General features: G+C 38.6%; 1 protein-coding gene across 4 annotated transcripts in view; it reads left to right on the top strand.

Moving 5' to 3' along the window:
- FAM118B (family with sequence similarity 118 member B) overlaps positions 1 to 22,481 on the top strand; it is a 48,302-nt gene that overhangs the window by 19,036 nt on the left and 6,785 nt on the right. For all 4 annotated transcript variants that reach the window (XR_002072996.2, XR_002072994.2, XM_019421356.2 and 1 more), the window contains exons 2-6: positions 4,352 to 4,444; positions 8,810 to 9,062; positions 17,961 to 18,188; positions 20,313 to 20,441; positions 21,738 to 22,023. Coding sequence is in view for 2 of the 4 variants with exons in the window: in XM_019421356.2 (XP_019276901.1) it covers positions 4,359 to 4,444; positions 8,810 to 9,062; positions 17,961 to 18,188; positions 20,313 to 20,441; positions 21,738 to 22,023 (982 nt within the window). In the remaining 2 variants the exon portion in view is untranslated. The remainder of the gene's footprint in view (positions 1 to 4,351; positions 4,445 to 8,809; positions 9,063 to 17,960; positions 18,189 to 20,312; positions 20,442 to 21,737; positions 22,024 to 22,481) is intronic.

Raw genomic sequence — 22,481 nt, 5'->3', positions numbered from 1 at the left:
TGTAGTACTTTATACTGGATATCTTTTCCTTCATTCCTCCCCCATAGTTACTGAAAACCAGATGTGTTGGAATTAGTCCAAAAGCCACAACTAGAAGGATTTGGTTTCTTCCAAGTCAGAGGGTGACTATCTTTTTCTCTTAAAAACTGAAGTTAACCCTTTTCTGTGTTTATGCTAGAGAAATAAGCCAGTCTTTATTCTAGTCAAGGTTTTATATATTTAATGGAATGGGGGAGAGCTTACTGTAAATACAGCTGGTCTTTTATTTTTTTTAAGTTTTTTAAATTTTGTTTATTTTTGAGAGCGAGTGAGTGGGTGAGGGGCAGAGAGAAAGGGAGACACAGAACCTGAAGAAGGCCCCAGGCTCTGAGCTGTCGGTACCGAGCCTGACACAGGACTCAAACTCACGAACTGTGAGATCATGACCTAAATTGGATGCTTAACCCACCCACTGAGCCATCCCGGCACCCCAGAGCTGGTCTTTTAAGGCAAGAGATGTACCACTTCCTCAAGCTAGTCATTTGTAGATTTTTTTATTTCCAGGCAAAAATGCCATCATTAGAATTTTTCTCTCCTTTTGATTTGTTCTGTCTGCCCATATACCAAAATGTATTATCCTGAGTTCCTTTTGGCCTGTCAGTTGTTTGAACTGAAGATTACACACTGGATGCCTGGGGAGAGACCACTAGGTCAGCGTGAGGAAAAGCAGGCTGGGAGACCTCACTCTCATTCTTCGGGGAACCAGATTTTGCTGTCATTGTAGCACCAAGAGCAAGAGCTACTGAGATTTTTCAGTGTTTTCAAATCCACAAGTCCTCTAGTTTATATGAAGTTAATTTCAGCCCCCTTTCCACTTGTCCCTTTTCTGTGTTTCTTAATGGATTTTTCCAAGGATGCTCGCCTTGATTTTTCCCTTTCATTCACAAGATAGAAGCATTCTATTTCTTGCCAAGCTGATGGGTTTCAAAGTGTATGTGTTCTATATGAAGACTTAGGCCTTAAAAAATTGTTAATGAGGTTGCTGTTACTTTCCTCAGCATTTACCAAATATCCGACTTTTATTTTGCTGAACTCTCTCGGCCTTGAAGGATTTTTCAGTGGCTTTAGCAGTAATTATAGTAACAAAGACGCTGCCACAGGTGATTGCCTTTGTCTTCTTGTGGCAGAAAAGCTTTTCCCCCCTCTGTTGTACATAGCAAGTCCCCCTAAAATGAAAACTCAGTGATCACATAAGTAAGTGTGCGAGCTAGTTGATGCATGTTAAGAATTCCTTGTCGGGGCGCCTGGGTGGCTCAGTCAATTAAGCTTCTGACTTCAGCTCAGGTCATGATCTCACAGTTTTGAGTTCGAACCCCAGGTCGGGCTCTGTGCTGACAGCTCAGAGCCTGGAGCCTCCTTGGGATTCTGTGTCTCCTTCTGTCTCTGACCCTCCCCCACTTGCTCTCTCTGTTTCTCTCTCGCTCTCAAAAATAAACAAACATTAAAAAAAAAAAAAGAATTCCTTGTAAGATTTTCGTAATCATTGTGAAAGCTCTTTATGGGTAACTGCATGTTGTTTAGGGTAAACACTAAAATGGGTTTGTTTGTTTTTTTACTGAAACAGTACTCTAGAAGAAATAGGATACGGTTTATGCTCCAATGCCACTAGAGTGTATATGTGAGATTGTATGAGGCATCCTTTTGCCTGAAGGAAAGATGTTATCCTGTTAGAAAACAGGATGTGTATATGATTACATCTAATGTGGCCATATTGAATTTCTTCTTATTTAGTTCCTAAATAAGAGGACCCAAAACATTGCAGTAACAATTCTTAGGACCCGTTGGCCATATTCAGTTCTCTTAAATTATGTAGATAGAATGGATCTTAAGAATAGTTGACTCTGGGGCACCTGAGTGGCTCAGTTGGTTAACTGTTCGACTTCAGCTCAGATCATGATCTAATGGCTCGTGGGTCTGAGCCCCACATTGGGCTCTGTGCTGACAGCTCAGAGCCTGAAGCCTGCTTTGGATTCTGTGTCTCCCTCTATCTGCCCCTTCCCTGCTCACGTTCTTGTCTCTCAAAAATAATAAATAAACGTTAAAAAAAATGTTTTTAAACAAGCAAAAGAATAGTTGATTTTGTAAAGAAAAAAAGAAAGCTTAGTATTCAGGTGTAGACACCAAGAATTTACCATCTGTTAGAATCCAGGGAAAGTGGCCTAGCATATTTTCCAGGAGAAAATGACACGACCAGTCTATGTAGATTAGTGGTGGTAGGGGGTACGTAACAAATGGCATCTGTCACCAGAAAAAGCTGTTTCATTCAGCTTCTGAATTTGGGTGAGTGCCATGACTATATCAGCAGAGTGCCTGGTCATATAGCAGCTATCAAGCATTACCCAGAATTATTTTGTGTAAATCTGTCTGGAATGTGGGATCTCCTTTTTTGATAGTTTCGGTGTGCAAATTAAAAACAAACAGGGACACCTGGGTGGCTCAGTCCATTAAGCATCAGACTCTTGATCTCGGCTCAGGTCTTGATCTCAGGGTCATGAGTTCAAGTTCCACATGGGGCTCTCCCCTGGGCATGAAGCCTACTTAAAAAAAAAAAAAAAAAAAAAGTGAGTTGCTAAAACTTGGAGGACACTTTTAGGTTGTAATAGAGTGGTTCACAGCATGAACTTGGAAGGCAGACTGCCTTGGTTTGAATTATGGCACCCAGCCTTTCTGTCCTTCAGTGTTTCTCATCCCTAAAATAGGATAATGTACTTGATAACTCTAAGCACTTTTCCAGTCTAGAGCCCAGGCTACACTTTAGAGTAGAAAATGACTTCACATAAATTAAAACTTAATGGAAATATTTCAGTATTTTAAATGGTGATTAACTTAGTAAACAGGGAAGGTGTTGACTAACAAATGATTTGTACATTTATTTATTTATTTTTACAAATGATTTGTACATTTAAATGAAGGGAGGATGACATCTGGTATGCTTACATTTAACAAAATAGCTGGATTGTAGAAAAATTGCTTGCATTTCATTTGGTTGTTTTCTATTTGCCTCATCAAAAGAATTTCCTGAAGATTCTGGAGATTCTGGTTCAGTAATTTGGGTTTGGATCTTGAGAACATACACTTTTTTAAGTCAATTGATAGATTTTTATCTTTTAAAAACATACATTTGACAAACCGCTCAGATGATTATTAAGAGACAGTTTACAGAGTTAAGTATTGTGTGTCTTCTCTGAACCCCAGCTTTCTGACCAACAGAATCAAAGATTTGACTAGAAAAAAGATGGTCTGCTTCCTAACTCACTTTATGATTTTGAGATTCCTATCTAATGATTATGATATCAGAGAATTCCATTACATGTGATGCAATATGGGGTGAGGAACTGAGCCTTCTATTTACCAGAAAAATTAATTCAGCACACTTTAAAAAAATGTTTCCATAAAGAAAAAAGCTTTCTAATAAAATAATAACCTTGAGATAATTTGTATTGATTCAGTTAATTCTAAATATCGATAATGAAGCAATAATAAAGCACCCAAAACTCTGGTAATGTGTATTGTCTTTTGTTGGGTGTGTGTACACACTATTTAAAATACTGCTGTTTTAGAATTACTGGTCCTTCGATTTAGCAAATTTACTAAAATTGTGAGCAGTTAAAACTTCTCATTACAATCTTCATTCTAATCCATGGCAATTCTCTTTTGCTAGTTATCCCATCACCTGAGCACAGTCTGTCATTTCTCATGCATCTTTGCTTGACAATCCGTACCTTTCCCATTTATCACCGTGTCTCAGAGTCCACACTGTTGAGCTCGGGAGACATGCCTCACTGCCTGCCAGTACACACTTGTTCAGCAACAAGGAATGTCTAACAATCAGCAAATTAGTGTTGATTGTTCTATTCTTGACCCAGTGATTTCTTTAGCTGATAGTAGTAAGTAGATAATTGGGGGCTATTAGCACACTTATCCATGTGTTGTTTTTAATCCCCTAAGTCTTCCCAAGCCTATCTCATGGGAGAATAACAGGTATTTCTTAGGCTCCACAAAGTGATGGCCAGCAATTGACATGAATTGACACAGGTTTTTGTTTTGTTTTTGCAGGGTGGTGGGAGGGGTTGCAGGGGAGCCTTCAGGAACAGAAACAAGATGACAGTATGGAGCACCAGTCATAATTTCAAGATGAATTGAGTTCCTGAAGTTTGGGCTGCTCATTAATTAGTGGATTTCTCTTGAGCAGGGGATATCTCTAGAGCACCTTTAGGGTATACAGCTTATTAAAACTGTTTAATGTATATGCTGTTTTGAATGGTATATATTACAGATCTAATTGTGGTCTGTGGTGTTTAATCTATTTTAGAAACTGGATGGCTTCTACAGGGAGCCAGGCCTCTGATATAGACAAGATTCTTGGATTCTTCAGTGATGGCGCACCCCCCACCAAAAAGCCCAGGTAAACAAGGGAAGGGAATCTGAGGAACACAGTAAATTACCAAACAGACTTGCCCCACATCCCAGTTGTTTTCAGAAATTAATATTGGTCTTCATATAAAAATTAAATTATTTTTATTTTGGATTCAATTTTTATTTTTATCCAGGTCATAAATGTACATAATTTTAAAAGTCAGTACCTGAAAGCTTATAATGCCTTGTCCCTCTATAGAGATAATCACCTGCAGCCTTTTAATTGATTTCTTTAATACTTCCATTCATATTTTTAAATACTTTGTATGTACTGCTGTTTTTTAGTGTTTTGGTTTTATCTATTTCCAGTTAAGAAAGATGAGGATTAGGCTTGCTCTTCTGGAGCCTCTCCTCACATGTTGCCCCCCTCCCCAGTGTGTTTTATATCATAATTTTTGGTTAAGTCAGTTTTTAATAGTTACATTACATGACTGTATAAGTAGTTCATAGGTGAGCCTAATCGTGTTTTGAAATACACTTTTTTGTCCATTTTTCCCTCCAAGTTATTAAAGATTGTCTCTCTTTCTCTCTCTCTCTCTCTCTCTCTCTCTCTCTCTCTCTCTTTTTTTTGGTTTGCTTTGTTTTCTATGTACCTATCAATTTGTCTTCAAACTCTGTGACAGAAGAGTAAATCTCTTAGATATGCTGACACTCATCAGTAATTTACTAGTTTAAATTGTTTCGTGGGGTTTTCCTTTTGGACCATATTCTGCTGAGGATAGTTCTCCAGGCCTGCTGAAAATGGCTGATATTTGCCATTTTCCTTCCCCATGACCTCAAGGATTCCTCTTACATCTCTCCTGTATTGGAGCCTCTCTTTCCTAGATACCATGTCACCTTTTTGGTGTAGTCCTTCATTTTGCTGAAAACTATTTTCATTAGCTTCCTTAGTAAGGATTCACATGAGAAGGGTTTTTGGAGACATTTGCAAATGTCTTTATCATATTTGTACATTGATTTGATGATTTGGCTGAGTGTAGAATTTTAGGGAGGAAGTCATTTTCCTTAGAGTTCTGAAGTTACTGCTCATTCTCTGCTAGCAGCTAAGTCTTCTGCCAAAATAGGGACTCTGTGCCGATTCCCAGTCATTTGTGTCATGTGGCCTCTTCTTTTCTCATTAGAAGCTTATAAGGATAGTTATTTTATTCTCAGCAACCTGAAATTTCATGGTGATGTACCTTCATATGAGTCTAGACATCAGGTAGCTCTTCAGAGCTGTCTACTGATAATTCATTTTTGAAAATTTTTTTTCTTATTTGATAATTTCCTTTACAGTTTTTTCTGTATTGTGTCTTTGTAGAACTCTTGGTATTCAGATATTGGACCTTCTGGAGTAGGACTCTAGTTTTTTTATATTTTTCTATTGCTTTTGTTTTTATCATTCTGCTGTCTCAAGTAATTTTGTTTTCTTCCAACCTTACAAATTTTTTATTTGTTATATTTTTAATTTCCAAGAAATCTTTTTGTTTGCTCACCCCCCTCCTTTTTTTCTTAAGTTTATTTATTTATTTTGAGAGAGAAAGAGCAGAGGAGGGGCAGGGAGAGAGAAAGAATCCCAAGCAGGCTCTGCACTGTCAGCGCAGAGCCAGATGCAGGGCTTGAACTTAAGAACTGCAAGATCATGACCTGAGCCAAAATCAGTAGTCAGATGCTTAACTGAACAAGCTGCCCAGGTGCCCCATGCCCACCCCTTTTATGGCATTCTTTGTTTGTTTGTTTGTTTCATGTTTATTTTTGAGAGAGTGAGACAGAATGTGAGCTAGTTCTGGGGGGGAGGGGAAGAGAGAGAGGGAGACACAGAATCTGAAGCAGGCTCCAGGCTCTGAGCTGTCAGCACAGAGCCCAATGCGGGCCTTGAACCCACAACCGTGAGATCATGACCTGAGCAGAAGTCCGACATTTAACGAACCGAGCCACCCAGGTGCCCCATACAGCGTTCTAATGTTCATGTTTCATAGATGCCTTTTTTTTTTTTTTTTTTTTTTTTTTTTTTTATTTTTATGGAGATAACTGTTTTCAGTTTTTCTTCTTTCTCTGGTATTGTCCCTTGTTTCCTGCAGGTTTCTTTCTAGGTACTAGTTTGTTTATATGTAACTCTCACATTGGGAGCTTTGTTCAAATGTAAGATGACCTTTCTTTGTCTGCTCATATTTAAGAGAAGATGCTAAAGAGCCAGTTGGAGAATCTGTGTGTGTGTAAAGGACTTGGTCTCTCGTGCTTCATTGGGGGTGTCAAGCATGGTTCTGGAGCTGAGGAATCGCTGCCTGTCAGAACCTGTGGGTCTTTTCTCTCATGCTGGCCATTATCCCCAAAAGAAGATGAGTGGATGGGGAATAGCGTGCAGGTATAAGGTTCACTGCCAGTGTCTGAGAGTCTTCCTCTGGGAGAAGGGGGCAAAGGAGAGTCTTGCCATTTCATATACTGACTTTTACTTAATCTCCTTCCCCAAGCTGTGCACAGTGTTCTCAAATACTCAACCTCTCTGGAGAGCAAGCCTCCAGTCTTAGAATTCTAACTGTTTCTAAGACAGCCTTGCAGTGACTTCTCTTATCTTGGCCCCACCTGCCCCTCTACCTTCAGACTTATTTGACATTCCCAAGGTTCTGTCGAGGGAATCAGCTCTTACCTTACAACTTCTAAAATTTTGTGGGCCTGTGTTGTCTGCTGTCATCTTTTCCTATTCTGTTTTTTATGAACTTACGCCTTCTAAAAAAATTACTTTATAATTACTTAGTGGTTTTAGGAAGAATCAGAAACGAAAAGTGAGGCAAAATTACACCTCAGACCTATAATGGATGAGGTAAAAAATTCAAGTAATACAGCACAATCAAGTGAGAAGTAAAAATCATTGTTCTCCCCAATCCCCAGGTTTAACCACTACTAACAGTTCTTGTGAACCCTTCTAGAAATTTTCTGTATGTATTGTTTTATGTTTCAATATCTTAATTCCCTTGAACTGAAACTTATTTTTCATCATCAGTTTCTGATATCTGTTATCAAGTCTTTTCCCATAGACTAAACTTTTGAGATTGGGGACTTGATTTTATTCATAGGAACATCATTAGTGCCTACCCTTATGTCTAGTACTTTGTAAGTTTTTCATATTTGTTGAATGACTGAATGCAGGAGTTGGGGATAGGGAAGGCAGTTCTAAAGTTTGGTTTCCCAAAACAGGTTTCCCAAGGCTGTTTCTTACGTTATGCCAAAATGCGAATCCTTTTTCTATTTTATTATTTTGACAAAAGATTGAGAAAGGCAATTTCTTGGAAAACACCTACCATTAGCAAAAATTAAAGTGAATAAACATATTTCAAACACATTTTAATGTAGTTTCCAGATTGTAGGGGGGGGGGGCCAAAACACAAAAACTTGTGCCCCTGCTATCTCTTCAAAACAGAACTCTGTGGTGCTTCTCATGATAAGAAAGGAATGTTTTCTCTTCTTGTCGTATCTGTTGAATAGTTTTTTCTTTGTTTATTTAGGTAATGTGAAGGTCCTGTGTTTCACAGTTCTCTTAACTACTTTTTTTTCTTCCTTCCTTTTTTTTTTTTTTTTTTTTTTTTTTTTTTGCCTCAAGATAATCTAGAACAAAACCGAAGTGGAATTTGTTCCCATATTTGACTGTCTCATTCTCAATTTTATCTTAATAGTGTGTATGAAATCTGAGCTTAAATTTGGCTTTCTTTCATCTCTTCTTTTATATTTGCCAGCAGTGGGAATTTAATTTGTATGGATTTCTTTTCTGTCTGGAGTCCGTGTTTTTTTGAAATTCAGTGTTGGTTTAAAATATAAGTTAGTAAAACTCAGCTGGGCTGTAATGTGATCAGATCTTTTCCTACTGTTAGTGGGTTTTTTTAGGTTGAGAGAACTATGAGGGAGAAAATTGATTTTAAGAGTGTCTTTTAAGATTCCTGAAATAGGTTTTTCAGCAAGTCTTGGCACAAAATTCTGGTCTTTTTGCTTAAGATACTCAGGAGAGGATGGGGCACCTACCCGGCTCAGCTGGTTAGGTGTCTTGACTTTGACTCGGGTCAAGATCTCACGGTTCTTGAGATCAAGCCTCACGTCGAGCTCTGTGCTGACAGCATGGAGCCTGCTTGGGATTCTCTCACTCCCTCTTTCTCTGCCCCTCCCCCCCCACTCATGCGTGCACACGTCCGCTCGCTCTCTCTCAAAATAAATAAACAAACATTAAAAAAAAAAGATACTTAGGAGAGGTATCAGAAACTGGTACTTTATCCTCTTTGCAATTATGAAAGTGATAGCTGAAAACCGTGATTTTCAACAGTCCTTCCGTGTGCCTTCTCTTATCTGTTGGATGTTCCAATCCTCTTCATTTGGTTGACTTTTTCAGGAAGCTGCTTCCAAGCTTAAAAACTAAGAAGCCCCGGGAGCTTGTGCTGGTGATCGGAACAGGCATTAGTGCTGCAGTTGCCCCTCAGGTTCCAGCCCTAAAGTCCTGGAAGGGGTTAATTCAGGCCTTACTGGATGCTGCCATTGATTTTGATCTTCTAGAAGATGAGGAAAGCAGAAAATTTCAGAAATGTCTCCATGAAGACAAAAACCTTGTCCATGTTGCCCATGACCTTATCCAGAAACTCTCTCCTGTGAGTACCCTCCTGTGTACCCTGGGATTTGATATTTTTTGAAACCATGGCACGTATGCCAAATGTAATAAGAATATTCACTTCTAGTTTATAGATTTGCATAACATTTTGCTCTTTTACAAAACAAAACAAAACATTTTTTTTTTTTTTTGTTTTGTTTTTTTTTTGTTTTTACAAAACAAAATGTCTGTTTATGGACCCTATTCAGGGTAGTTATCTTGACCCATTTGTGCATGCGTGCGTGCGTGCGTGCGTGTGTGTGTGTGTGTGTGTGGTGGTGGTGGTGGTGGTGGTGGTGGTGGTGGTGGTAGTGGTGATGATGGTGATGATGGTGATGATGATGTTGTTGTTTCTGAGTGATGTGGAAATGTTAGAGTTCGGAGCCAATGGCCAAGAAAGAATTCTTGAGACATCTTTGGTGCAAAAAGGTGGTTTTATTAAAGCACGGGGACAGGACCTCACGCACTGGGATCGTGAGGGGTGACTGATTATATATATACTACTTGGGAGTTGGGGGAAGTAAAGATTAGGGGAAGTTACCAAGGGGACTTTCATATGCTAAAGAAGACTCACAGGATCCTGAATGATAAGGGCCTCCTTGTCTTGTATTGTCTTCAACATGCCTTCAAAATCAGGATTCATTTAATATATTTATATATTTGCAAATAATAGAGTAGCCAAAGCATGTTGTAAATCTTTTCTTTTAATTTTATTTATTTTTTAATATACGTCCAAGTTAGTTAGCATATAGTGCATTTTAACATTTTTGTTTATTTTTTAATTTGCATGTTGTAAATCTTACTAAGTCATATTTTTGAAGAAAAAGAAGAAACATTTTGAAGAAAAATGGTTCATGACTCATTTCAGAAACTTAGTATGTTTTACGTCCTCTTTTCATTTCCTTATCCTTAGTTGTGATAAACTGTTACTAATTTAGAATAATGTAAATAAATAATAGGCTTTTAAAGGGCTCATGTGACCTCTGTCCGGTACCATATACAGAAATGAACTCAAAATGGATTAAAGACCTAAATATGGAGCTAAAACTATAAAACTCTAGAAGAAAACAGATTTAAAACTTAATGACTTTGAATCTGGCAGCAGTGTTTTAAACATGACACCAAAAAAGCACAAGTAACAAAAGATAGATAATACTGCACTTTACCAAACATAAAATCTGTTAGGCTCAACGACCACTATCTATAAGAAAGTGAAAAGAGAGCCCCCCCAGAATGGGAGAAAATATTAGCAACTCCTGTATCTTCTAAAGGTGTAGTATCCAGAATATATAAAAAAGTATTATAACTTAACAATAAAAAGGCAAATAATTCAATTTTTAAATGGCAGAGGACTTGAATAGACGTTGTTCCAAGGGAAACGGCCAATGAGCACACGAAAAGAGGCTCCACATCAGACGTCATTAGCAGAGTGCAAATCAGAACCACCTGAGGTGCTACTTCACTTGGGCCAGGACGGCCAGAGTCAGACGGTCAGATAATTAAGTGTTGGCGAGGATGTGGAGAAATTGAAATCCTCATGCACTGCTGGGCTTGTGAAATGGTGCGAACAATGTGGAACACGGTCTGGCAGTTCCTCAAACAGTTAAATATAGAGCTACCATCTGACCCAACAGTTCCACTTCTGGATACACCCAAGAGAAATGAAAACATGTTCAGACAAAAACGTACAAGCAAACATTGATAGCATTATTCGTAATAGCCAAAAGGTGGAAGTAATCCAGAGGTCTGTCAGCTGTCAGATGAATAATCAAAATGTGGCATATTCATACAATGGAATACTACTTGCCAATAAAAGGAAATTCAGTACTGATACATGCTGCAGCATGAATGACCTTAGCATAATGTATGCTAAGTAGGAGCCATTTACAAAAGACCCCATACTAGATGATTCCATTCATACAGAATGTCCAGAATAGGGAAACCTGTTAGAAAAAGTATAGTAGTATTTGTTGAGGGCTGGAGCATGGATGGAGGGCAGCTGGGTGATATTTAAAGGTACCTGGTTTCTTTTTGATACGATGAAATGTCCTAACATTGACTGTGGCGACAGTTGCGGTATTTGTGAATCTAAAAATTATCATTGAATTTACACTTCAAATAAGTGAACTGTATGTCATGAAAACTGCATCTCAGCACAGCTGTAGAAATAAAGGTAAAAGGATAGAAAACAGGTGTGATTCAAACACTGATCAATAGAAAGTGAGAGTGGCTATATCAATATCTGATAAAGTACACTTGAGAACAGGGAGGAAAGAAAACATAATTTCTTAATGTCTAAAAAATAATCCAAAATACTGTCATATAAAGAGTCAATTAAAGAGTATATAGCCAGAAAATACAAGGGAAAATGTTATTGGAAATGTGTCAGCTAATTTAAAAAATGTTATCTTTCTGGGGGAGAAAAAAAAAGAAGGAAAGAGAACTCATGAGGAAAAAGAGTACTGTGTCCGACTAGGATGATTGGTCTGTGGATGAAGAAGTTCTGTAGGATGTAGTGTTGTCATGCCCTCTATTGTCTTGGCCATAGCCTTCTCTAATCCATCACCATGGTCTCCTGAGAACAGAAAACATGATTTTGCTAGCTGGATGAGTTATGATTGAAAGTAATGAGATTTAAAGTCAGTGTCATTAAGTGTATACCTACCAAATGTACCAGACTGGGGCCACTAATTATCTTTGGATGAAGATTTATTATTAGCCTGAAAGCGTAGTTGTGGGTTAGTGTCAGTTGCATTAGAGGAGCAATTATCAAACCTTTTGGTCTCAAGACTTCCTTTATACGCCTAAAAATTTTTGAGAATCTCAAACAACTTTTGTTCTTGTGAAGTATATCTGTCAATATTCACTGTATTAAAAATTGAGAAATGTTTAGGGGCACCTGGGTGGCTCAGTCGATTAAGCATTTGACTTCAGCTCGGGTCATGATCTCACCGTTCGTGGGTTCGGGTCCCGCATCGGGCTCTGTGCTGACAGCTCAAGGCCTAGAGCCTGTTTGGGATTCTGTGTCTCCCTCTCTGTCTGCCCCACACTCACTCATGCTCTCTCTCTGTCTCTCAAAAATAAACGGTAAAAAAAAAAATTGAGAAATGTTTAAAAATAGCAAGAAATGTTTAAAATACTAATTCACTTAAAAATAGCAATAAACCAGGGCGCCTGGGTGGCTCAGTTGGTTAAGCATCTAACTCTTGATTTTGGCTCAAGTTATAATGTCACAGTCCTGGGATTGAGCCCCACGTCGGGCTCTGTGCTGACAGTAAGGAGCCTAATTGGGATTCTCTCTCTCCCACTCTGTGTACCTCTCCTTTGCTCAAGCTCTCTTTCAAAATAACAAAGTTTAAAAAAAAGTGACAATAAACCTATTACATGTTAACATAACTAACATGTTTGTGAAAAATATATTTTCCAAAACAAAAATAAATTAGTGAAAAGAATAGTATTGTTTCACACTTCTACAAATCTCTTTAAGGTCTGGCTTAATCAAAAACAGTTGGAGTCTCATATCTGTGTTCTATAGTGTGTGTTGTTTTGGTGTATGTGGAAAAAATCAGGTCTCACAGATACGTAGTTGAAAAAGAAAGTATTTTAATAGTCTCTTTAGATAATTATAGATATTTATTGTTGATACTACACTAAAAACTAGGTAAGTAGTGGCTTCCTTCCTTAAGATTAATAGCAATAGGGAACTGAAGTCAAATCCATATTAATAGGAATATGGAATCTGAACTTCTCCTATTTTGTTGCATTAAAATCCGCGATCCATCTTGCATTTATTTATTTTTTTTTAATTGTTTATTTTTGGGAGAGAGAGAACGAATGTGAGCAGGGGAAGGGCAGAGAAAGAGGTCGACAGAAGATCCACAGTGGGCTCTGCGCTGACAGCAAAGAGTCCAGATGCAGGGCTCAAACCCGTGACCGCGAGATCATGACCTGAGCCGAAGTCAGACACTCAACCGACTGAGCCACCCAGGTGCCCCGCCATCTTGCATTTAGGATGAACCTTTCCCCCATCTTTCACCCTTTTGCAATATCGTGCATTTGTCATTTGGAAAATATTGGTTCGCCGAGTTATATATATCTTCTAGATACTGACACATTTCACTACAGCGGCAACAAAATTGCATCCATTAATGACACCACCCATCCCTCACAGAGGTATCTGGAAGCAGTCAAGCTCATGGTGGCAGAATAAGGTTTTCTAAAATTCTGGTTTTTGCTTGAAAGCTCAACTTTTGTCATTGGCAGCCATGACAGCAATGCTCCGTTGTTTTCCTCGAAACGGCAGGCTCACTTTATTTTTGCAACATTGCCTGAGAAAACCCAAATCTGAATAACTGTAGTGTGTCTGTCATTCATTCAAGTAAAAATAACGTTTGATGAGAACAGGTGGCCAGTTGAGTTTACAGCTCGACCACACAAGTGTTTTGCCTGGAGACAGCCATCATACTTCAGTCTGCAGCACCTGTGCTCTGTGCAGAGCTCCTGTTTCTTCACACAGACTTTTAAGCAGACATGTGCTCAAGGAGCAAGGTTTACTACAGTTAGTAATTTTTACTGTTTCGTTAAGGGCATTCGTAAGGGAAACTGAGTTTTTTTTCTTACTGTAGGTCTTTGGTAGTGAAGAATACAGTGATCACTGGCACAGCTTGGTTCCACTGTCTAGATTCACACTAAGGCACCAACAGTTTTACCCACCATTGCTTTTGTACCATCAGTGCAAATATCAGCACAGTTTAAAAGACAAAAATCACCTTAATATTATTATGAAAATAATTTTACTTTTCAGACTCATTAAAGGATATTAGAGATACATGGGGTCCATGGGCCACATTTTGAAAACCACTTTAATAGAGGATATGTAAGAAAAAAATAACAGGCAACCCAGAGGCTTTAAGAAAAAGATACACTGGGGCGCCTGGGAAGCTCAGTCGGTTAAGTGTCCGACTTCGACTCAGATCATGATCTCACGGTTCCTGAGTTCAATCCCCGCATTGGGCTCTCTGCTGTCAGCACAGAGTCTGCTTTAGAATCCTCTGTTCCCCTCTCTCTGCCCCTCCCTCACTCATGCATGCTTTCTCTCTCAAAATAAATAAATAAACTTAAAGCCAAATTTTAAAAAGACACACACACAAACTTGGAAATTTGAACACTAGGTATTTGATATTAAGGAATTCATATTACTGCTTTTTTTTTTAGGTGTGATAGGTGGTATTGCAGTTTTGTTTTATATGTAAAGGGGAGTCCTTATCTTTTAGGGAACTGTTGAAGTATCTGCATGAAATGATGTTTGGGAATCGCTTCAGAAGAAATTCCACGAAGGGGAGAAGGTGGCAGGATGTGGTAGAGGGCTTAGATGAAATAAGATGGGCCATGTGTGGTAATTGTTGAAACTGGATGATGGGTCTACAGGGGGTATTATGTTCTTTTTACTGTTACATGTTTTGAAAATGTCCTTTTTTTTTTTCTTTCTTTCTTTTTTTTTTTTAAAAAAAAGAATCTAACAGTAGTAACATGGCAGGGTTAATAGACCTGTCTACTGGGCCAGTTTTTTGTAAGGCGGTGACATTGTGCATTCAATGCAGAGAACTTGGGTTTCAGAATCAGACTTGGCATTTAAATGAACTAAGACCCTGGGAAAATCACTGAACTTCTCAGAATCTATTTTTGCACCTGTAAAAACTGGGCTAATACTGCTTAACTCATGTGAAGAACAAGTGAGATAATGTATATGAAGTGTTTGGCACATAGTAAATGTACTATAAATGGTCATAACCTTCGTTGGAAAGAGTCAGGATCTTGTTTCTTACTGTATCTGGTATCAGAAAGATGTGAGTTACAGGGTAAAAGGAAATGAAGTAGCACTGGATTCAATTCACTGTTTTAAATGAATGAGAACATGTCCTTAAAATTGTGTGGGAGTTTGGCATTTCCTTTGGACCATGGAACCTCCTTGTTTGTTTTCATTCCTTTGTCTTTGCTTAGACTGCTGGTGGGAAACTTAGTTCTAGGGTCACATGCTTTCAGGGAGAGAAGTGTTCGTTTTAAAGTCTGAGGAAATCAGTACAGCTGCAGAAGTCTCTCTCGTTCCTCTCAGTGTTGATATGCAAGATGTGATAATTTAAAGGAATAGAACTAAGAGATAGCTGAAATAAATGACCTATAACATTTATTCCCAGGCTTTGACCTTTTGTATTTCTTTCCTTAGAAGCAAGGAACTATTCCATACCCATGATTACCTACCTGATTGTATACTCAGGTGTTTTTATCTGTGTGCGTAATGATTAACTGGCTCTAGAATATACTATCATATGACTTTGTATGAATCAGAGTACAAAATGAAGATACAAAGCACAATAAGGAAGTTTTTAAAATCACTATAGTTTTTATTTCATTTGAAACTTAATTTTGCTTTTTTGAGTAGGTATTATGCACATTGCAGAAATCAAAATGATGTAAAAAGGTTTACATTATGTTGTGACATTTCACTCCCACCATGTCTTTGTCTATCTCCTCTTCCCACATTCACCCCTCCCCCATAGGTCACCACTCTTACTAGCTTTTTGAGCATCCTTCCTCTTTGTAATACAAGCAAATATTCTTACCTCACTACCTCCTCCATCCCCCATGTTAACAGGTACATTCTTTTTTAATTTTTTTAATAGATTTGTTTTAAGATTATTTATTTATTTTGAGAGAGAGAGAGCGCGCGCACAGGGGGGCCAGAGAGAGAGAAAGAGAATCCTAAGCAGGCTCTGCGTTGTCAGCACAGAGCCTCATGTGGGGGCTCATACTCACGAACCATGAGATCATGACCTGAGCCGAAGTCGGGTGCTTAACCAACTAAGCCACTCGGGCACCCCAGGTACGTTCTAAAGGTACTGTTCTGCACCTTGTTTGTTTTACTTAACAGTATATCCTGGAGATCTTTCCATACCGGCTTCCTTTATATGGGTTCTTGGCCATATCCGTCTCCTACATGTGGATACTTCGCTTGTTTCCAGTTTTTTACTACTACAGATAACAGAGCAGTGATAATCTTGTATATGTCATTTCATTTGTTTGAAGTATATCTGTGGGATATATTCCCCGAAATAGAACTGCAAGACTGTAGGGTAATTGGGTTGTAATTTTGGTAGATATTACAGGGGCATCATATTTTTGGTAAGTGTGATTATAGGTTCTTCACAGTTTCTGATCAGATCGTTCATTCTGATAAAGTGTTAGAGTCCCCAATTGGTTGTCTGTGGGTTGCTAGTATGTGATGTAATTATTAATGCCATTATGTAATGAAAATGGACAAGTTGAAAAACATGACCCACATTCTTAGCCACATAAATATGGTCTATAGCATCTAGTTAGCCCTAGAAGAGGATCTTTGAGCACGCTGATGAATGAGAAGCCTGTCTAGTAGTAGATACAGCATGGAATAGTGATTGATAGACAAGATAAACTTCAAGATGTCTCACCATCAAATACAGAAGTACTGTTTCACCCCTGTGCTCCAGTTTTTCTACAGTTTAAATATTTACCATTTTTTGGTAGGTATAATTTTTAAAGAATGGATAGTTTTTAAAAATACCTGGAAAAATTAGGAAAAGAATTTGGCACGTGGAAGTGTATTTTATGAATCTGCTTATGTGGTTCCATGGAAACGGATTTTTCTCTGAGCATTGTGCTATTAGAAAGATACACAAAGGAAACCAGGAAGGTAGGGGGACTACTTTGAGGAAAAGCAGAAGGAGCTCATTATCTACCTGTCTAGCTGCTAATGGCAATTGCTTGGAGTTTGAATGGGAAATATTGGCGCCTGTATGAACTAATTCTTGCTCTGATATTATCTACTGAAATAGTATTGCAGGAACAAGATAGGGATCAGGCATTTGTTGTAGCACATTACATAGTTACCTTCCCATTTGAAATTCCTGTGCCCCAGGGCCACTTTGTCTTTCAAGTTATAAAGCCACCTTCCTGGGGCGCCTAGGTGGCTCAGTCGGTTAAGCGTCTGACTTCGGCTCAGGTCATGATCTCACATTTTGTGGGTTCTAGCCCAACGTCGGGCTCTGTGCTGATAGCTCAGAGCCTGGAGCCTGCTTTGGATTCCGTCTCCCTTTTTCTCTGTCCCTCCCCCACTCGTGTTTTTTGTCTCTCTCTCTCTCTCTCTCCCTCTCTCTCTCTCTTTCTCTCTCTCAAAAATAATAAACATTAAAAAAAAGTTTTTTTAATGAAAAAATAATAAAAATTACAAAAAATAAAGCCACCTTCCTACCTGAGGTTTGTATTATAGTTCCTCATTAGTTCTTGACATTTACATACGTTTAGAATGAACCTGGGAAAGCACTTATTCAGATAAACCATATGTAAAGAAGTAGGATGTCTGTTTTTTTTAACTCATTAGTGTTTGGTATTTTTAATAGTTGCAAAATGCATAATTTTGATAACCTTTGTTATACCCTAAGTATTTTTCCTAGCATATCTGTAAATGAATTCCTAAATTATGCTAGGGGAAAAAAACAGGCAGAGAGAAAAGTAAGCAGTTTTTCTTAAATCTATAAGCATCTGTAAAAAGCATCCAGGATTAGAAAAAGAGACACTAAACCACATTTTAGAGCTGTCTTTTAATCTATGAAAATGCTTATTTAGAGAACTTCTTTTTTTTGCATATGATGTAATAGTACCGATCACTTATTATGTGCTAGGCATTGTGCTAAGCATTTGGCATGTATCATCCTATTTTTCTTATAACTCTTTGAGGTAGACAGTATTTTATCCTTATTTTAAGTACAGAGTGTTCTCTTCAAAGATTTGCTGTATAATTGTTATTAAAACAAATGACCTACCAAAACACCTAGAATTAATTTTTCTCTTTCAAATCCCTCCCCAGAGAACTAGTAATGTTCGGTCCACATTTTTCAAAGACTGTTTATATGAAGTATTTGATGACTTGGAGTCAAAGATGGAAGATTCTGGAAAACAACTCCTTCAGTCAGTTCTCCACCTGATGGAAAATGGAGCCCTCGTATTAACTACAAATTTTGATAATCTCCTGGAACTGTATGCAGCTGATCAGGGAAAACAACTCGAATCCCTTGACCTTACTGATGAGAAAAAGGTAAAAAGTAAAGGATTAGTCTCTTCTTTGGGCTAATGATGGGTTGTGTCTTCAGAAAAACTATTTTCTAGTTGGTATATTATACATTTACTGGTATTTATGTCAAGGTAGAAAGGAAGATTCTTGTCTTTGGTTGGATTTTTATTTTTTTGGTTTTTGAGATAAAATCAACATGAAGTAAAATGCACAGACCTTAAAAGTGTTCAGTTCTGTGAGTTTTGACAGTTTCACCAAATTTCAAAGCAAGGTTATAAAAAGTCATTAGAACTGTAAGATCTCTTTAACATTTGCAAACATCAGGTGAGTGTAATACTGATTTAGATATCTTAGGATATATTCTTCATGACATTATTGGAAATGTATGAAAACTACTTTATGATGTCTGGAGAGCAACTTTCAAGCAAAGTGATAGCTGGGTTAAAGTTAATGTTCAGTGGAAACCTTGAGAGCCTTTTTTTTTTATTATTATTAATATAGTTCATACTGTACCCAAGCCATTTACCATGACATTATGTTGATCTAGGTCAACTAATAAGATGAGGCTTTTTTCTTAGACTGGTCACTTGAGTTTGTAATTTGAACTCTAGCACCAATAGGAGATTCTGTAGATCACCAACATTTACCTAATTGATGAAATACGGTGAAGCCATGAAAGGGAAAATATTTTTATCGCCATAAAAAGATGTCAGAGACATGATCAAAGAAGAAGAAGAAGAAGAAAAAAAAGAAAAAACCAGGTTGTAAAATGCCACCAGGTTTCATGTGCCCTGCTTTGTATTTTTGTAATTTTCCTTCTACACTTTGTTTTCCAAGGAACCTGTCTCTATGTCCAACCTAGAGCCCAAATAACTAGAGTTTGGATAGAAAAGTGTTTCACCCACTGGCATTCATTGTCCCAGTACACTGTCTCTGCCAGAGAAGTAGCTACAATACCATTCTTGAGATTTCTTGTGATTTTGCTGACCTTGAAGTCAGGTTTTGAAAGGAAATCAAATGTTAAGGCTAGTATCAGACTTGCTATTTTCTTTGTCATTTTCATCTTGGAACCTCAAGATTTGCTTTGTATTTTTAGTTCACACGAGGGCCATATTGAAGTCTAGTGGTTAAAGCCATTGACTGGTAGTCAGAATGGGGCCTAGTGATATTCAGATTCAGTATCTCTCCGCCTATTTACTATTTTTCCTAACCCATACCTAATTTCTCTAGAATGTTAAGAGAATAAAATTATGCTTTCTCAGGGTCTTGAGTAAATGGAACCATGGCATCCAGGTGGCTATTGTTATCATTGTCCCTAAGTGACTGTTCTTCATTGGTAACCTTTTAGGTAACTCAGGCGAGACCGAAGTGATTCTTGTGTTGCTCATCAGCTGCACAAGAAACCACCCTAAACGCTGGAGCTTCAAACATTTTATTTGCCCATGATAATGTGAAAGAGTGATCTGAGCTGGGCTTAGAGGCTCAGTTTGGCAGTCCTGCGGGTTTTACCGGTTACCCACATGGTTGCAGTCATCCGGGGGCTAGACTAAGGCTGGGTGGTGTCAGGTGGCCCTTGTTTCCATGTCTGGTGGTACAGGCAGTGGCTGGGCCACACATCTCTAGCGGGCTAGCCAAGGCTGCTTCACATGGTAGCTTGGGTTCCAAAAGCAGCAAAAGAGAAAGGAGACTCACGCCAACATTTTTGAAGTTGCTGCATGCATTGTGTTTGCTAACGCCACGTTGGCTGAAGCAGGCCAGTGGCCAAGCCTGGAGTAAGTGCGAAAAGGGACTACACAGGGCCTGGATACAAGGAGGCTTGATATCTTAGGGATCATTACTGAAACAGTCATCCATAGCTGTCATGTATATCACCAGTGGTAAGAGCCCTATCATTTCTGCAACTGATGACAAGTAATACCTAATTTTTGATGGCTACTTTCAAAGAGAAATCGCCAGACGTGCTTCTATCAGTCCTAACAGCCACACCCCAAATGGAAACTGAGGCCACATTGGGTTTTGCGTTCTTGCCCTGTGATATAAAGAGTTATGTCAGCAGCCTGATCCATCAAAACAGTCTCTTACTCATGGGGACCTTTAAGCAGGTGCTCAGCCCTGCCGACCTGGTTGAGCTATATTTGTGTTATATAGGTTCTAGAGTGGGCTCAGGAGAAGCGGAAGCTGAGCGTCTTACACATCCATGGAGTCTACACCAATCCTAGTGGCATTGTCCTGCACCCAGCAGGGTATCAGAATGTGCTCAGGAACACTGAAGTTATGGTGAGTAGTGCTGATCTTGCTGGTCTCAAGAAGGCCTTCCTGGGAAACCTCTAAATATACTGTTGGTCTTCATGGGATGACATTTTCCCTATGAGTTAAAACTGGAAGTTCAGACATTCTTTCTGTGCTTCTTAGCTTGTGTTTGTGCAGGCCATCTTCGGAATTTTGGAACGTCTCTTCAGGTATCAAGCCATGGGGTTTTACTTTATTCCTGATTGACAGCCAGCAGATGGCACTCTGTCATTGGCATCATCCTTGCATACAAAGAATACATTATTACCCTTCTTCATCCTTTAGTTTGTTATAGTATTAATAACCCTCTCTCTGCCAAAAACAATTTATGTACCTTTTTGCTGACCAATCACTCCTAGAACATACATTCTAGGAGACGGTGTGTGAACAGGGATGGGCTTATATTGAATTAACACACTTATTCACACTGCTCAGTGCAAAAATTGAAAAAAATTAGGTAGCGTGATAAAAAAGCTTTGTGGAAAAGCTTGTTGCTTTTTGGGGACACAAATTTTAGACTTGTTTATATGTATGTGTGAACACCAGAAACACTCTCTGGCCAGGGATATGTGGGGAAAATTCACTGGCCCCCAACTCTCCAACTCTGAGACTGGTATATACTGGCTGTTTTCAGGGCTGGATGATAGTATCTTTGCATGATGCAGCAAAAGAAAGACCAGGAAAAGCATAAGGGACTCTTTTCCACCTGTACTTTCCCTGACGTTGGTTTTAATTGCATCCATCATTGACATTGAGTGATCCATAAGCAGAATCATTTCTGATGTTTTTATATGTACGTATATATACATATATGTACATATACACACATATTGATGTTCTAAGTGTCTTAGCTTTTTTTGAGCAAATCTGGTGATGGAGTGATCTTCTCTGGTGATCCATGGTTCAGTTTGTAAAGCAAAAAAAGAAAATATCCAGAAAATGGAAAGAGTAAGATATATTGAAAACTTCTCATTGCTTTATGGCCTCTGGACACATAGGTCTGACAAATAAACTATATAGCCATTTGACCAGTGCCAACCCAGTGAAAGCCTGAATAGAGACTAGTAGAATGCTAGGTAAAAATAAAATTTTGGACTAGTCATCAACTTACAGGAATATACAGGATCAGACTCCTTTGTGGAATGAATATACCTTCTTAAATTTTCATTGAGTGATCATCACACTCAAATGTAGTAGTTGTGAGCCTACTGACTTTTTTGTTTTTGACATGCCTTGCGTGTGTCTTCACAGTGTCATTTCATATGTCGTTTCTTTTCCTGCAAGAGAGAGATTCAGAAACTGTATGAGAACAAGTCATTTCTTTTCCTGGGCTGTGGCTGGACTGTGGATGATACCACTTTCCAAGCCCTTTTTCTGGAGGCTGTGAAGCATAAATCTGACTTAGAACATTTCATGCTGGTTCGGAGAGGAGATGTGGATGAGTTCAAGAAGCTTCGAGAAAACATGCTGGACAAAGGAATTAAGGTCATCTCCTATGGAAATGAATATGCTGATCTCCCAGAATATTTCAGGCGACTGACATGTGAGATCTCCACGAGGGGTAGATCAGGTAAGATGTATTTTGACACTGAGAATAACAGCTCCTTTTATGTATTTGTGGTGAGTAAAATCATTACCAACACAAGGACTATAATCCCAACCATATTATGAAGGGAGATCATGGTTAGTCTTTGCGTTACACTAAGCTGCCATTTGGATATTAGGAAAGTGGACCAAGACATAGTCAAGCAGTTTAATATAGAAGTGGGAAGAATAAAAAAATCAGCCTAATTGTCAGTGAAATGCAATTAAAATTTAGATTGCAGGGCGCCTAGATGGCTCAGTCAGTTAAGCGTCCGACTCTTGGTTTTGACTCAGGTCATGACCTCATGGTCTCATGAGTTCAGGCCCCACATTCTGGCCCTGTGCTGTGCTGGCAGTGCAAAGCCTGCGTAGGATTCTTACCTTCTCTCTGTCCCTCCCCCAACTCATGCTGTCTCTGTCTCTCTCAAATAAACTTAAAAAAAA

The sequence above is a fragment of the Panthera pardus genome, unplaced genomic scaffold, assembly GCF_024362965.1.
Source record: "Panthera pardus isolate Hobbes unplaced genomic scaffold, ASM2436296v1 HiC_scaffold_12, whole genome shotgun sequence".
Classification (NCBI taxonomy): Eukaryota; Metazoa; Chordata; class Mammalia; order Carnivora; family Felidae; genus Panthera; species Panthera pardus.
Note: the sequence above shows the minus strand (reverse complement) of the source record. Positions and strands in the feature narration are given on the sequence as shown.